Below are 16,066 nucleotides of genomic sequence, written 5' to 3'. Positions count from 1 at the left end.
ACCTTGACACTAACCTAAGAACATCGAGGTCGGCCCAGGGAGCCCATTGCATAGGATAGAGCTCGAGACCTTGTCGTCGAGGTTCGCTAGGGTCCATCAAGGCGGGCATGCGCACTAGGATCCTAACCTTGGCCTTAGTGGACTAATGTAGATGTGGCCATTTGGAACCGTGGGCCCGGAACCAGCCCATTGATCGGGCCCACGGTTCCGACCCGTAATAAATAGAAAATAAAAATAAGTGCCAGTGGGGCCCCCTGCGGGCCCGCTCTCCCCTTCCCCCATGCAACGGCTCTTTGGGCCGTTGGCCCAAAGAGCCGTTGCCTTAAAAAAAATGAATTATTTTTAATTTTTGCCTATGAATACTTATCATTTTCATTTCATTTTTCTCACAAATCATCTCAACAATTCTCTCAAATTCTCTCAAATCCTCTCAATTCGCTCAAATTCTCTCAATTCGCTCAATTCTCTCAATCCCGACTCAATTCTCTCAATCGGATTTCCGATCAATTCTTTCAAAAATGGCAAGTGGAAGCGAAAATGCCGACAAGGCAAGATGACTATGGGAGATTCCGAGTATCCCATTCCTAAATATGATCCTCGTGAGTATGCATGTTGGGAAGACAACGACGATAATATCGACTATGTCCCGATTCCGCACGTTAAGCATATCCCAACACAAGAAATTTTTCATCCTCCCACCGGTGTCGAAGAAACGTCAACGGCAAATGAGCCGGAATGGAAGGGCCGAGATAATACATCCGACTTGTGGCTACACTTCGACAAAGTACGTGATGAAGGCGAAGGTAAGTATAATATAAAATATAAATATTATTCGTAAACATATAAATTTACGAAAGGAGACGGCTACGGAACATTCCGTTGTCATTTGACGAAAAAACATCCAACGCAAGCGGGGATCGACAATACGCAACAACAAATTTCCGGGTACGCCACTTCTAATCTTCATCCTATATTCCGTTACATTGATGCACTTTATAAACAAACATTAGCTGAATATGTTGCCCTTGATCATGCTCCGTTTAATACTGGTGAAAATTTTAATATGAAATATTTGATAAATACTGTGTTGGTTCCGCAAGCACCAACTATTCCAAAAAAATACTCTTAAACGCGAACTTTTTCATCTTTATAAAAAATAAAAAAAAATCTTTAGCAAAATTTTTTACGGAATTCAATGGAGGTGTGCATATAGGTAGCGATATTTAGAGTGATCCTTGGCAAATTCATTCTTATATGGGTGTCACGTGTCATTGGATAGGTGACGATTGGACCATTCAAAAAAGAATTATTGCATTCCAAGTTTTTGATGAAAAACATTCGGCTCATAATATTTATAGAATAATTAGGTAAGTTTTAGAAGAATATAATTTGATAAATAAAGTATTTTCAATTGGTTTTGATAATGCCGCCGCAAATACCGCTTCTATTCCCGAATTAGAAAATATTTACAAACCCACTTTTGGCGAACAATTTTTTTACATTAGATGTGTTTGCCATGTTTTAAATTTATGTGTACAAGATGGTTTACGAACTCTTAACACTTCTCTCGCCCCAATAAAGGGTGCAATTAAATTTTTATGGAGTCGTCCCCATTTTATGAAATCATGGGGAAAATTTTGTAAACAAAATGGGAGAAGGGCAAGAAGATTTCCAAAAGATATTCCGACTCATTGAAATCCTACGTACGAATTGCTTCGGCAAACTTTTGATTACAAAGATTTATTATGTATGTTTATTTCACAAAATATTCCCGAAATTACTTTACTTCCACAACAGTGGGACGTTTGCAAAATTTTTTTAGATTTTTTGAAAATTTTTAATGATGCTACTAAGACTTTATCTGGTATTTATTATCCTACTACGCATTTATTTTTAATAGAGTGTGTTAACATTGGTAGTGTTTTTAGTGAATATGAAAATGATACTGAATTAGCTCGAATTATTTTAGTAATGCGAGAAAAATGGTTGCATTATTATTTGCAAATTCCTCTTGTCTATTTAGTTGGTATTGTTTTTGATCCACGTATTAAATTAGACGGTTTACTAGATTATTTGAATGTGTATTATCATGATTGTTTATATTTAGTAGATTCAATAAATATTTCAAACTTTCGACGTTCAAGATTAAGCCTAGAGTCCGTGGAAAATTAAGCCCGGAGTCCGTGGAAGCTCAAGTTTGTGTCAACGATTGGACGAGGGCAAACTTTCGACACCAAGAGTTGGATCGAGAACACGAATTTTTTAGCGATGATATTGGAGATACCACCGCCACGGGTACTACAACGGGTAGCGATGATTGACGATGAGGTAAATTAGGGTTATCAAAGGTAAAAGAACTACATGGGTTTTGATTCTTCTATCCCCAAGAAGATATGTAGACGCTTAATGATAATTCATTAAGTTCAAGCCCATTCCTCATCTCTTTTTTTTTCCCCACATTTTATTACAATGTACAATTTGATTATATTTTATAATTTATAATTTATTATGTTTATTTTATTATTTATTATTTAAAAAATTAAAATTAAAAAAGGAACCGGAATGAACCCGCCCAGAACCGCCAGAATCGGCGATTCCACGGAACCGGCCATCACTAGACTAATGGCTCAGCACCGAGGAACCGGGCCCGATGGACTCGGGGCCAACAGGCATCGGGAACTAAGGTCTTGGGCCTGGCCTCCATGGACTAAACGCGGGTGCTAGGGACTAGGTCAAGCCTTGACGCACCTGGGTACGGTCCCTAGGGATTGAGACATAGGCACAGGCGCCGAGGTATATAGCCCAACCTTAATGGACCCGAGTCTAAGCGGCCTAAGGTCCTAGGTTTGGCCTCGATGGACCTAGGGAATGAGCATTGGGGTTCTCGTGGGCAAGAGTAGAGATTTTGGTCTAAGCACCGATATCTTATTATGTTTTGAAAAATGATCTTCAATTTTTTAAAGCAGAAATTATTTTCCTGAATTTAAACTCGGGTAGGAAAACGTTTATCGTTGACTCATTTTTGTAAGCGATCCAAATATCGAAAACGAGGAAAATATTTTCCTAAATTTTTTTGGCGCAATAGTGGAGCCCAATAAACTTTTCCGGTCTAATCTACCATTAGTTGCGAATGAATCCATTAATAGGGTTGCTGGGTGTAAACATCAAGAGTTGCCTGAGTAGACTAGTGCAAACTCCAGCTTAGGTAGGTAACCATGACTTGCAAAAGGAAAGTGAGTGACTTTCCATTGCATGCCAAATTGGGTGATTTCATTTCGACCAAAAAAAGAAAAATTAGGTGGTTTCATCTTTGCATTTGGGGAGTGAAGTTGGTGATATCAAATGGGTTTCTTCAATAACCGGTAGTTTTCTACTTTCGAAAAAATTACTCCAAAAAGTTTTAAACCTATTATAATTGTGTCAATTCAATTTTAAATTTTTTATCAATTAAATTATAAACATTTTGTAGTTATGTTGATTCAATCCATTTGGTCGGCTGACGTTAACATGAAAAATTTTTAATGATATTTTAAATATTTTTTTGAAATTTTTAATTAATTTTGTAATAATTTTTTTATGTCTTTTCTTTTCTTTTTGGTTTGGGCCAGCGGAGGTCGCCGGCCCCTAAGCGAGGGCCACCAGCACCCATCCGTGGCTGACAGCCTCTTGTCGGCCCAAACAAAAAAAAAAAAGAACATTAAAAAAAGACAGAAAAAATTATTAAAATTTTCAAAAGTGTTATAATATTGTTGAAATTTTGCTATGCCAACACCAATTGACCAAATGGGCTGAATTGACACATTTACAAAAGGTTTATGACTGAATTGGTAAAAAAAAAGAGTTTAGAATTGAATTGATATAACCGTAATAGGTTTATGACGCTTTTTAATTCTCCTTTTTTTTTTTCCCATGTACAAAAAGCTGCCGCACATTTCGTTTATTTTTGCAAGAATCCTTCACTAGTACACACCCAATACCATGGCAGTAGTGATTAGGCTGAGATTACTCTAATTATAAGCAGAGGCTAAAGCACGTGCCGCTAACTAGGTTGAGATTAGGACAAAAAGTGCCTACTTTGTCTTAAGAATGCTCTCGTGGACGTGGCAACCGCATCGATCTTGTTTGGTTACGTGGAAAAAGTAAGCTAGCTTTTCACTTTTGGGACCAATCTAATTCCTACAACTCTCGTTTAAAATTTCCAGGTTAAGGCCCTTTTATGCTATTTATGTTCGTTTACACCGACCCTCTCTCTTTTATCATGCTATTCTATTCATGATAACTCGGGTAGCTAGTTCTTCAAGCGAGACATATAGATCACTCCGGACCAACAACGGATTTCGGCAACCAACGCCAAAGTAATTTGTGCATGAGAGGCCAAGCTCGTCCTCAAACATCCCTCCAACATGATGATCACCTAATTTTTAGATTCCTAACACAAACACCTTAGCCATAGTCCCACGACCCAATAGCATCAACCTTTCTGCATCTCTCACATTTCACCACCCCGACTTGACGAAACCACACTTTTTGAGCTCACATGGGTATGAAAAGAATCGAACCCGCGACACCCTCCCCGGCCCGATTCCGCAACATTTCATTGCTGACCATCCTGTCACTTCATCACGTTGTTCGACGATCAGCATCGCTCCATCGGGACTTTACTTATATGGCCAAGAACTCGCCGAACAAATGGGCTGTCGCTTTCTCCAAATCAAAACTGCTCTCAAATCACCGGTCGTTTGTGCTCTTCTTGATATCTACGGCTACCCAGAGCCAACTGTGCTTCCGAGGCAGCAATTTCATTTGTCGACTAGGCTTCTCCCGATCATACTGCATTCTAATACCAGCAATCATTGAAAGTCGCACCATACATGATACTGGACATCAAACTTACAGCCGCAAAGCCTGTTGAAGCTGAGTTAGCGCCGCAAAAAGTACACATAATATGGAACAGCACCAGGGCTTCACCTATCCCAACGAAATGGGACTCGGTGGTCGGTCGCCCATGGTCGCCGCTTCCGTGAGAAGACGCATCTCGACCTCCATCAGGACTGTAAGCATTCCCTCCCTCATCCTCATCCTTAATTGTATTCCACCCGGATAAAATCGATCCATCAATTTACCACGTTCGCAAAAAACGGAAGCTTGACTAGAATAGATGAAAACCAGGTCATGTCCCTAATGTCGCCAACAAAATACACGACGATAGTCTTCCCAAAAAGAAAATGCAGAACAAGGTCATGTGAAGGTTCACATCACATAGATATCAAGTATGAAAACCACGAGCTTTCGACAAGGATCGGCATGACAGGAAAGTGCATAAACAAACTGCTGTCTTCTGGTCTTTATTGATTCGAACGTGAAATTGGCGCTTCTGACGTGATCCGACAGAGCAACAGTGTCCCTCTCGTCTAAGAGATTACCCCGTGAAGAACTCGGTACACGTGGATCCCGCGTGTAATCCCACTAAAATCAAATGTTGTATTGTACTGAGCTCCACATTAATCCGCTAGACAAATTACTTTTTAAATGGATAAAATGAAAAGAAAATATCATAAATTAGAAAGATAAGCTTAAGACACGCATGACGATATTTCTGCTCTAGAAATCAATTTCTAGTCAAAAATTGATTTTTTTTTTTTACCTTCTAAAGAGAAGTATATTTTTTCTTACTTCTTTAAGTGGTTCCAGAGCTATTTCTGAAGCAATATATATATATATATATTTCAGAAGTAGAAAAATGAAATTGCATGTTACCAAATAGATTTTTACTCCGGATGCACTTTTAAAACAAAAATTTTACTCCAAAAGTATTGTTATGCGTGCCCTTAGATGTTCTTGAAGTATTTAAAGATTACTAACCTAACACAACACTTTCGGATTGCGATTTTTCGAAATTAAGATGATATTACAAGTGCTTTCAATTGATTAACGTCAACAGTACCCCGAAAAACAAAAGAAGAATTGGGGATCGGAAGCAACAATCAATTGAAAATTCTAAAAATTCCTAAGAAATCCATCGCGAAATTAGAATTTATAAATCCCACCGATCGGCAACCACTCACTAATGGTGATCGATTCTAGGATGGTTGGTTCCCACTCTAGAATCGAGAACTGCCCGTTTGGGACCAACTCCTCAAAATGCGAATCATGAATCACCTGTTCGTTCTATGAATCCATCCGTGAACCGAACCATCGGTCCGGTCCGACTTCCGATTGGATTCTCGTTACAGTTCTACCGAGCATCAATATCAATTAAAAAAACAAAAAGGGAACGAGTCCCTAGCGATTGAAGGAGGAAAACTTTCAATATGCAAGACAACGATGGGGACAACGATTTAGCATCATTATCAAATGGAAAATTTTCAATATGCAAGTTAACAAGCATTGTAATATTTGCAAAAGTTATTCCAAAAGGCATAGATCTACTTTAGTGCAGCTATCTAGCTAAGTCTAAACTAACATGCCACAATCTCGCTATGTCACTGCAGTTATTTCATGTTTCATACTTCATAAAGTAAGATATATTCAAAGTTATGCACTCAAATTAAAAGAATATATATTTATATTATGTAAAAAGACTGGTCCGATTGGATGGTTTTTACTCAAAATTGGAAATCAAATCGGTACTCGCCGGTTTCAAAAAATTGGAACCTGGAATTAGATTAATCTGTTGATTATCATCCAAAATTAATCGGCTGGGTACGGTCTGATTCGAGTGGATGGTTTTTTTTATCACCCCTACCACTCACTAATCAGCGTGCAGAGAAAGCTACCCGTCGCGTATGGTAATGATGCGATCACGCTTGTCCATAGCCAGAACCAGAAAGAAGCTGAAAAGGGCAAAAAGATAGAATCCATCCAATGCTGGTTCATTTGTTTTTGGTTTCTGGCGCAGTGACAAATCCGTGTGCGTTGCTGCCTAACCTTTCTCTCTGTAGAGGTTATTCTCGCACAAAGCTGATCGGATTCGGCTTTAGGTGTGCCTTTTGAAGATCAGAAGCGACCCATAAGACGAAAGTTGTCTTTTTTATCTCTGCCCATCTCTCAGCAGCTCAGTTTCTCCAGCAGGTTCGGGTCATTTCTGTGCCCATTACACTTCTTGATTTTGTTTCTTGGCGTCTTCGAGTTAATCAAGCTTCACTGTCGATCATTCTCCGCCTCGCATGACCATCTGTCGCTTTGGGCTGGGCACGTGTGTATGCAATATCTCGAAATTGGGTGTGGTTGATTTCGCGACATGATCTTGGGTCGTGAGGCTTCAAGGTTTCTTGCTGGAATTGACCGAAATGGATGCTTTATCGGGTGGTTGCTTGTCGCTTCCTTTTTCTGACTCTAAAAAATGGGTCTTTGGTTAGTTATCGTGCTCATGTAGTCATGTGAGCATGCTACTCGGGATGTTGCTGATCAAGTGTTAAATTGGGATGACAACTTATGGCCTGTAGTCACTTTTTGTTGAAACATGTTATCTTGTTTGTTTTCATGCACGTTGGTGTTCTCATTATCATCAGAAGTATAGGTTGATTTTGATAGTTTCTACTGCTTTTTTTTTTTTTTTTAGGAGGGAAGATAGTTATCATCGGAAGTATAGGTCAGTTTCAATCATTTCTGCTACTAGAAGGGAGAAAATTTTGGGGAAGTTTCTTCAACCGTAGACAGCTCTGAGACTTTGGTGCTTTCTGTGGTTTGCCATTATACAATTATCATCATGCGAAAGCTTGAAATGCTGGGATAATTTTGAACTTTAATGTATGTGGAGGCCTCCGTGGGCTTAATTATGTGAAATCTACTTATCAATGATTTACTGCAATACCTCTGTTTACGTGGGTTTTCTTAAAGGATACTTACTTCTATATCAAGCCTGGCTTCATGAGATGATATCCAATTTTGGCCATTAAATGCTTGCTGGGCAAGGGGCGTGCATTAAGGAATATGACTAGAGACTATACAGCAAAAACCTAAAATTACTGACAGTATGTTAGGGTGTTGGGACTATTCAGATGGTCCAGTACCCTTTCTGGATCAAGATAGTGAGTCAGAATCGGGGCATATGAGTTCTTATCAAGTGAAGATACTAAACAAATTGATAGGATAGCAGTTTGATAACTAGAGGGCTAAAGCCGTGACCAGTGGAACCAGAAACATGTCCCTGATGTCTTAATTGCAAACTCGCGAACACACTGGCAACATCATGGTTGTTTTTATGTCCTGGTTTTCTTGTCATACTTGGTTCATATTATAAGATACAGTGATTAACGTTTGTGGCTTTTCACATTCTAGGAACCATGATTAAGCTCTTCAAAGTAAAGGAAAAGCAGAGAGAAAATGCTGAAAATGCAAATGGAAGGGGACCTGTAAAGAAGCAAACTGCTGGGGAGTTGCGCCTTCACAAAGGTTTCGTCTAAGTTTACTAAGTTGTATAATCTACATTTTGTTGTTGAAATTTCTTTTAGGAGCAACTTTTTATGGGCAGAATGGAGTTGATGTGATGGGGAAGTTGTAAAGTGGGAAGAACATATACTAGATGTGAATTTGCTTTGTACTTTGGATTTAAAAACTATTTAGGTGCTCAAGAATAGTGTGATTGTATGGCTGGTCAAACTATAATTTCTCTGAAGGTTCGATATAGTTGTCCTGTTATACACAGCCTCTTTCCTTCTTTAGGCACCATCAGTTGAATGATTTAACTTGCATGGAGACATATCATTAAAAACATTTCAGTTAGCTTATGGTAGAAGTTATTTGAGTACTACACTGAGTGAACATAACATTGATGGGTCGTTTACTTTATCACTGTCGCACCAACTTGTGAATAATGGATACCATGGCAGTGGAGGTGTAATTTCCCTCAGAAGCTTAAATTTAAATTTGTCTTTATGTGGAGTTGCCTGTGATTTTCTTTGACTTAACTTTAGGGATTATACTTAAAGAGGAAATATTTTCAAGTAGGATGAACAGTAGATGGTGACAAGCATAAGATGTTCTTCTCCAATGAGAACAGTATTCCTTGTGACTTCACATTTAGGAGTAGTCTACGCTATTTTGTTGTGCTTCCCTATCTTATTTCCTTCTTAAGTTGTGTGTCTTTCCTACAGATTGAATCTTTGATGTGTGATTTCTCTCTGATTAAAGCATCTTCTTCTATCCATGTGTAATATCTGATGGCCCAAAGTTGATTTTTTTTCTTCATTGTATAGGCCCACAGTGCTCTGCTGTAATTTAAAAGAGAAATAGGCTAGCTTAGGTTGGATATGGATTGGGTTGTGTACACTGAAAGAAGCTGTGTTATATTGTGCATGGACATCTGAAAATTCCTATAAGGGCATGGATTTTGTTGTGTAAGCTGTACACATTACAGACAGCATCTTGTCATTACTACACTAGCTGTTGTTTGACTAATAGGTTTGATTTCTCATTGATGCTGCCAAGACATCTACTATTTTGTTTTTCTTCGGGGGAAAGTGGACCTTGGTCCATGGCAGAACTAGTTCCTAATTGCACAGGGAGCTTGTTTGACTGATAGTTGGACATCTGATCAGCGCAACCGAGTGATCTGCTATTTTGTTTTTCTTTGGACGAAAGTGAACCTTGGTCCATGGCAGAACTAGTTCCTAATTGTGCACACTGAACAGTGAACAAGAGTTGGAAGTTCTTAGGACAAAGTAGTAAAACAAAAGTCCTCTTATATTGTTTTAAGTATCTATTTTGGAAAAAAAAAACAGAAGAATGAATTGGCATAGATAGGAGTGGTGCTTCTTATGGAACTACTCATGACAGTTCTTTCTTTTCTATGATTTTTTTCTTTGATTTCTCTATCTGTTCATTGGCATTTTGCTAATAAGCTCATTGATCAATATCATATGATATATTGAGCTTTCATTTCCTTTTATCTGCTCCAGAAGTATCTTGTTTGATTATGGTTTGTTCATACAGATATCAGTGAGCTGAACCTGCCAAAATCATGTGCAATAACCTTTCCAAATGGAAAGGATGACTTGATGAGCTTTGAGGTCTCAATTCGGCCTGATGAAGGATATTATGCGTAAGATGACCATACATTTTTCCCGGTCTTATGCTCGCCTAACAAGTGCAGGATTTTTCTTTCTCATGAGGACATTCTCTTTGCTGGTTTCTGCAATTGCATTTTGAGGATCTTCTAATGAAGAACTATAAACTGTTCTCTGAGCTTTCTTCTATTGGGTTTGTACAGAGGTGGCAACTTTGTGTTCGCTTTTCAAGTTTCTCCAATCTACCCACATGAGGCACCGAAAGTGAAGTGTAAAACCAAGGTAATGCAGCTTGACGTGTTATTTCACATGTTTGTATAGGAGATTAACTCGGTTGATCCTTCCTTGCAAATCTAAATTTTAGGTCTACCATCCCAATATTGACTTGGAAGGAAATGTTTGCCTCAACATCTTGCGCGAAGACTGGAAGCCTGTGCTGAATATAAACACCGTCATCTATGGATTGTATCACCTTTTCACGGTATCAAATTCTTCCTGTGAATGTGGAGTCTGGGTTCTTGCCTCAAGATACTTGATGTTTTTGTTTTTTTCACTGTTTCTGTTTTTCCATTAAATGTAGGAACCGAATTCTGAGGATCCCCTCAATCACGATGCCGCTGCTGTGTTGAGGGACAACCCGAGGATTTTCGAGACTAATGTTAGGCGGGCTATGGCGGGTGGCTACGTGGGTCAAATTTTTTTCCCCAGGTGTATATAGCTTCTGTCAGATATGCACTTGCATTAACTGTGAACCTGTTGTATCAGTGTCTGAATGCATGTCTTGCCATATAAATCATATGTTAATCCACCTTGCTGAGAAGAATTGGGGCAGAAATTTCTCTGGACAAGCAAGTGAATCTAAGAGGTTAGATTTCTGTTAGCTTATGTGACCCTTGGTCGGAATATCAGTCATGCTGTTGGAATGATGCTCATAAGCAGTAGGCATTATGCTGTAAGGAAAATGCTCTCTCTCTCTCTCTCTCTCTCTCTCTCTCTCTCTCGGCGCCCGTGTGTTTCTTAGCGTGATACGTACGTAGTGTGTCCTCTCTGCGATTAGAACAGGATGTCTTCATTTGAGAATGAATTGTCTTGTGATTTTACTTTGCATCAGCAGGTTTACGATTATCCTAACATGGTATGAATGAATGTACGTTCTAATCGATTCGCTGATGTCCAAATGCATAATTGGCACTTTTATGGAGCCGGACATTATTGCCACCCCGCCAGCTTCAAAGAAACCTCTGCAGGCAGCCTAGGAAGACCTGTATGAGCAGTTGAGCTGTCCCAATGCGGCCGCAGTAAAGTTCATATTTCGTTTTTCCTCCCGAGATCGTCACAGAAAAAAGAAAAAGGTGAACCGTTTCTAATGGAACTATGTTGTCTTCTGACATTCTCCACAAGTTCATGGAAAGTTTCGTAGATGAAAATTTCAGATGAATGTTCAGTGCAGGACGGGGCTGCGAAGCAGTCAAGAAAGACATTCAGTTCCTGCATCTTTCATTTTTGGTGGGTTTGCATGATATCTTGATTTGATCACAAGCTCTAACTCCTGGAATCTAATAAGGAGCATATCAGGCAACTGATTTACAAGCTCAAGTCCTCTGAAGAATGGTCATTCTGAGACCGCGAAAAAGAAGGTTTAAGAGACTTTTCGGAACTGTCATGTACCAAAGCCTCTTTCTCCTGCGTTTCACTGCACTGACGTTTTCCGGTAAAAAATTTGCAATGCTCTAGATATTCAGACCACAAACATGGTCTATTCCTCCCGAAAAGCCGAAACCAGTCGTGAATCTTGTTCCGTGCTATCGCTCCATAGCTATAAGTTCCAGGCTTCGAACGTGTCCACCTGATAACCTCACCTCAACCGATTGTGCCGAAGATCATGCCATGCCAATTCCGTGACTGTGCTTCACATCATCTCTTCGTCTTTCGAATTGGCAATCCTGGCATTGTCGCGGTCGCGCCCAAAGGCCACATGTAAGGGAGTGTAGAGCAAGCAACAGAGACCGAATGGCACTGCCATCAGTGACAGGAGCCCCTTCGACAAGGCCAGAGCCTCCCTCGTGGAACCCCCGACTGGATTGATGGACTTCGCATCATAGCCATATATCTTCTCTGACATAATCCCAACCAGCGGGGCAGCGAAGGAGGAGAAGGAAACTTCAAAGGCCCGGTCAAATGCGTAGATCATAGTTCGGTGTTTGGCGGGAACCACCTCCGCAAACATGGGGGCATTGGCCGCCGTGAGACACCAGCTGATGGTTAAACCCATCAGGAGTAAGGTGACGGCGAAGCTGAACCAGCTGTCGGTATTTTGCGGAATCACTCTGAGCAGGATCAGGGAGAAGGGGATTCCCATGAAGGAACTGAACTGAGCGCATATGACGCGACCCGAGTTAGGGAATGGCAATGATAGCCGATCAGCGATGACGCCCCCGAGTAGTGACCCGACAGAACACCCCACGGCAAATAGACTGAGCAGCGCTGCTGTGCTATTGTGATTGAAACCTGCAAAGTAAGATGATTGAACAGTTGAAGGACACCCACATAAGATCTGAGAACAAACATTTAATAAATAAATGGAAAATGCTCGGTTGATTAGGTATATGCATAAAACAACTGGATCACAATGCAGAGGACATGAGGATATGGGAATCAAAATCTTTGTCCACTTCACTATTGTCGGGAACTTGTGCTACATAAGATTTATTAGCAAGACAAATTTGTTGCAGGTCCTACTGAAGATGGCACGACTCATAGCATTGATTTCCACACAGATGAGACTCTCTCCGCTTGAAGAAAGACTGCAATTCTTGATTCTAAACAGGCACGGTGAAGATGCCGAATCGAGAACTCACCAATCAGTTCGAACCACATGGTGAAGAAAACCATGGCCGTCCATGGTAGCATCCCGACGACTCCCTGCAATACAATTATCCGAAACGTCTGTACTTTTATTACAGATTTCATGGCGGCCCAGGACTCCATCCAAACCGATTTCGCATCTGAGCCCTTCCCTGTTAAGTCACCTCTGCAGAGAAAACATAATGCTGATAAACAACAAGGTACTACCATTGACAATCAATTTCCAATGGTGTAAATATGGTCCACCATCCCAGGAAACAGAAAAATATGACCTCACAAGAGTTACTACAGAATAAATAGTACCCATATAGGCTCTTGCTAGACTCGGGGGCGAAGCTGTTCACTTCCCTTGGATCGTCAACGAACAAGAAAACAAGAATTCCGATGAGTGAACTAAGGGTCGCCATCAAGATAAAGGCGCATCTCCATCCTGGTATGCCCCAGTAATCCTGACCAGCCATAATTGTTGCCAGAACTCCGCCTCCAACACCGCCAAATGAACCTATAAGACTCAGGAATCCGAAACCTGCTCCCCTCACACCAGCCGGGTAGCTATCTGCTATGAAAGATTGGAGAGCTGGTATCACGATTGCTAGCCCAAGCCCGTTAACCGCCCTCCAGAATGCGACTTGCATGAAATGCTCGCTCATGCCTACCGCGGCAGTTGATAGTGCCCAACACAGAGTGCCGATAGTTAGAACTGTAGGGCGGTCATAATTGATTGCTAGTATACCTGCCAAAGGCGAAGCTATCCCTTGCACGAAGTTCCTTATGAATGTGAGGTAACCGAGATCGGACGGCCCAATGTTGAAGGCTTCACTGACTTCTTTGTAGACTGATGGGAGCAGATTTTCGTCGGCTCGCTCCATTATTGAGGCCATGTTGATCAGAATGAGGGAAATGGAGAAGCCAAAGATCCTTCTTGTCCTGTTCCACAGGAATTGTAGCACAAACGAGATTGCAGATTAATATTCGAGGAAGATGTTGAATCAATGGGAAAATTACAGTCAATAAAATGTAAAATAGTTTGCCAATCATGGATTAGCATGAACCGAACCGGCATAACTGTAAAAAACCGAGACATTTAAGCTGTGAAGTTGAACTCGGGAACGCCAAAAATAGGAATCACCAGGTTGATATGATCGTTCTGCATAATTAGCAAAGCGGCAAAGGTTTGCTCAACCTAAATGAAGGCGTCGTTAGAAAAATGTGCATTAACGACCAAGCAACAGCCTTTAACATTCCATGATGACTTCCAGACACGAGCGAAGAAGCCGTCCTTGATCGAATAAGTGGAGGAACTACATTCCGCACTCGAAGGGTTAATTTCAAGCACATGTAGCTCAAGTCATTCTATTGAGTGTAGCTATTTCTTATTGTGGGAATTTTGCATTAGCTTCTGATCTGTCTTCCATTGCAAGTTATACATTACAGAAAGAAGCAGCGCATTCTGCACCCCTGCCAGGCGGTTCCTGGCCCATCGGTTCCTGGGGCTACCGGTAACCAAATGTTCTCCCGATGGCCAAAAACCAGTGACTTTTACCGAACCTATGATGTTCCCCGAAGCTGGATCCAATTAAATAAGACAAGATATCGGCAATCGTCTCATAGTGAAGTGTCCTGCTGCTTCACTTCAAAAGTGTTTGTTGAAGATGTAATGGGGTAGAACCTCTGCGCTTCCGGGAGCGCATTTTCATCATGCATTCCTGGTTATTTCATCACTTTTTTTCAGCTGTGGATCCTCCGAACACTATCACATCACACTGAGCTTAAAATGCAAACCGACACACTCTCACCAAAAGCAGAAGTGCAGAACCTTAACCAGAACTCACGGGGTCCTTCTGGTCAAGTCAACCTCCATGACCATCTCTCTTCAACATGTCCCATTACTTAATACCAACATAAACTTGAAGCATGAAGTTGACTTAAGGCAAGCTGAGATTTTTCATTTTCCATTCATCCACGCCAAATGAAACAGTACTTACTATGCATAAAAGAACGACTCTAGCACAAATTTTTCAAGAAAGAAAAGGGAAACAGAGGAAGAAGTCCAGAGAGGCTTACTTCATATCTTGCAGGAATCTACGCAAGAGATGTTTGGATCTGTGATCAGAGCCGGACCTGTGATTCTTTCGTCCCATCAAAGAACCCGAATCCTGAAACCTCTCCACGACCCGAGAAAGTCGCCAGCTTCTTCGACGAAGCTCAAAAGCTCGATCATCCCGGGACTCTCCATATGGGTAATTACTACCTAGGATGAATGTTCAGACAGAGATATCATTCGTGGGTTGAACTTGAATCAAAAGGGTGACAAAATCAAGAAGACGGGTCAACTGGAGGCTGGCCGCTTGGGATGTTGGGATTGGGACAAGTCGGAGTTTTTTTTCCCCCCTCCTTTTCTCAATGGCTACGAGGTTCTTCAGACAAGTCGGGGTTTCCTTTTGAATGTCCGAAGTACGAGGAAATAAGAACAAAAAACTGTTTTTTTTTTCCCCTTGCCCTTTAAAACTTAAAGCATCAATCGAATTTCAGAAAATTATGAAGCAATTATACATAAATCTACATGTCAATATTTGAAATACTATGAAAGTTTCAGGTGTTTCGGATTAAAAAAAAAATTGAAGTTTTTGAATATCAAAACTTAGATTAAGCAAACAGCATAAAGGAAAAAATTAGAATAGGTCATAAAATCTCACCGCGACATATCATTTTATTATATATACTCTTACAGTAAAGATGACTTTCTATTTTTCGGGGATGTTAATTGATTTTTTCCTTCTAAAAAAAGTTCTAAACATTTTACACTTTTGCTAATTCAGTCTTAAAACTTTTTTCACCTTTGGCCACCCTTCTAACGGAAATCGCTGATGTGGATATCGACGGTCTAATGTGGACAATTTATTTAAAAAAAATTATCTGTATTCCTTTTTTCTCTTATTCCTTTTTCCTTTTTTCTCTTTTCTTTTTTCCCTCCGGCCTCAACTTCCGTCGGCGTCATGCAAGGGCCGCCCTCGACGGAGGTTGAGGCTAGAAGGAACAAAGAAAACCAAAACGGAAAAAAAAAATAAAAATATATATAAAAATAAGGATTATTAATATGTTGTTGTAAATTATCCACATTAGTGTTGGCGGTGCTACGTAGGATCGCCGGCATCCACGTCAGTGATTTTCGGCTAATAGGACTAAATTGGTAA

At 40.4% G+C, this 16,066-nt stretch overlaps 2 protein-coding genes across 5 annotated transcripts; one reads left to right on the top strand and one right to left on the bottom strand.

The window, feature by feature from the left end:
- The first annotated feature begins 6,801 nt into the window (after nucleotides 1–6,801).
- Nucleotides 6,802–10,994, top strand: LOC115740182 (NEDD8-conjugating enzyme Ubc12). 3 transcript variants are annotated; one of them, XM_048274255.1, is made up of 6 exons: nucleotides 6,802–7,020; nucleotides 8,281–8,394; nucleotides 9,934–10,042; nucleotides 10,211–10,289; nucleotides 10,372–10,488; nucleotides 10,588–10,994. In XM_048274255.1, the coding sequence occupies exons 2-6, from the start codon at nucleotides 8,286–8,288 to the stop codon at nucleotides 10,723–10,725; spliced, it is 552 nt and encodes a 183-aa protein (XP_048130212.1). In that variant the 5' UTR covers nucleotides 6,802–7,020; nucleotides 8,281–8,285; the 3' UTR covers nucleotides 10,726–10,994. The 3 variants fall into 3 exon arrangements, with proteins under 3 accessions (XP_048130212.1, XP_030529486.1, XP_030529487.1); XM_030673626.2 differs by having other exon boundaries at nucleotides 6,803–7,071; XM_030673627.2 differs by having other exon boundaries at nucleotides 6,804–7,118.
- A 440-nt stretch (nucleotides 10,995–11,434) lies between these two features.
- Nucleotides 11,435–15,274, bottom strand: LOC115740181 (benzoate transport protein-like). 2 transcript variants are annotated; one of them, XR_004015335.2, is made up of 5 exons: nucleotides 14,937–15,274; nucleotides 13,176–13,799; nucleotides 12,866–13,038; nucleotides 11,837–12,515; nucleotides 11,435–11,637 (listed from the first exon to the last, which is right to left on the bottom strand). XR_004015335.2 is itself a non-coding variant. In XM_030673625.2 (4 exons), exons 1-4 carry the CDS (start codon nucleotides 15,011–15,013, stop codon nucleotides 11,917–11,919), a joined length of 1,473 nt encoding a protein of 490 aa, XP_030529485.1. In that variant the 5' UTR covers nucleotides 15,014–15,274; the 3' UTR covers nucleotides 11,435–11,916. The 2 variants fall into 2 exon arrangements, 1 of the variants encoding a protein (XP_030529485.1); XM_030673625.2 differs by having other exon boundaries at nucleotides 11,435–12,515.
- Between the last annotated feature and the right edge of the window lie 792 nt (nucleotides 15,275–16,066).

Source organism: Rhodamnia argentea, chromosome 1 (assembly GCF_020921035.1).
Source record: "Rhodamnia argentea isolate NSW1041297 chromosome 1, ASM2092103v1, whole genome shotgun sequence".
Taxonomy (NCBI): Eukaryota; Viridiplantae; Streptophyta; class Magnoliopsida; order Myrtales; family Myrtaceae; genus Rhodamnia; species Rhodamnia argentea.
Note: the sequence above shows the minus strand (reverse complement) of the source record. Positions and strands in the feature narration are given on the sequence as shown.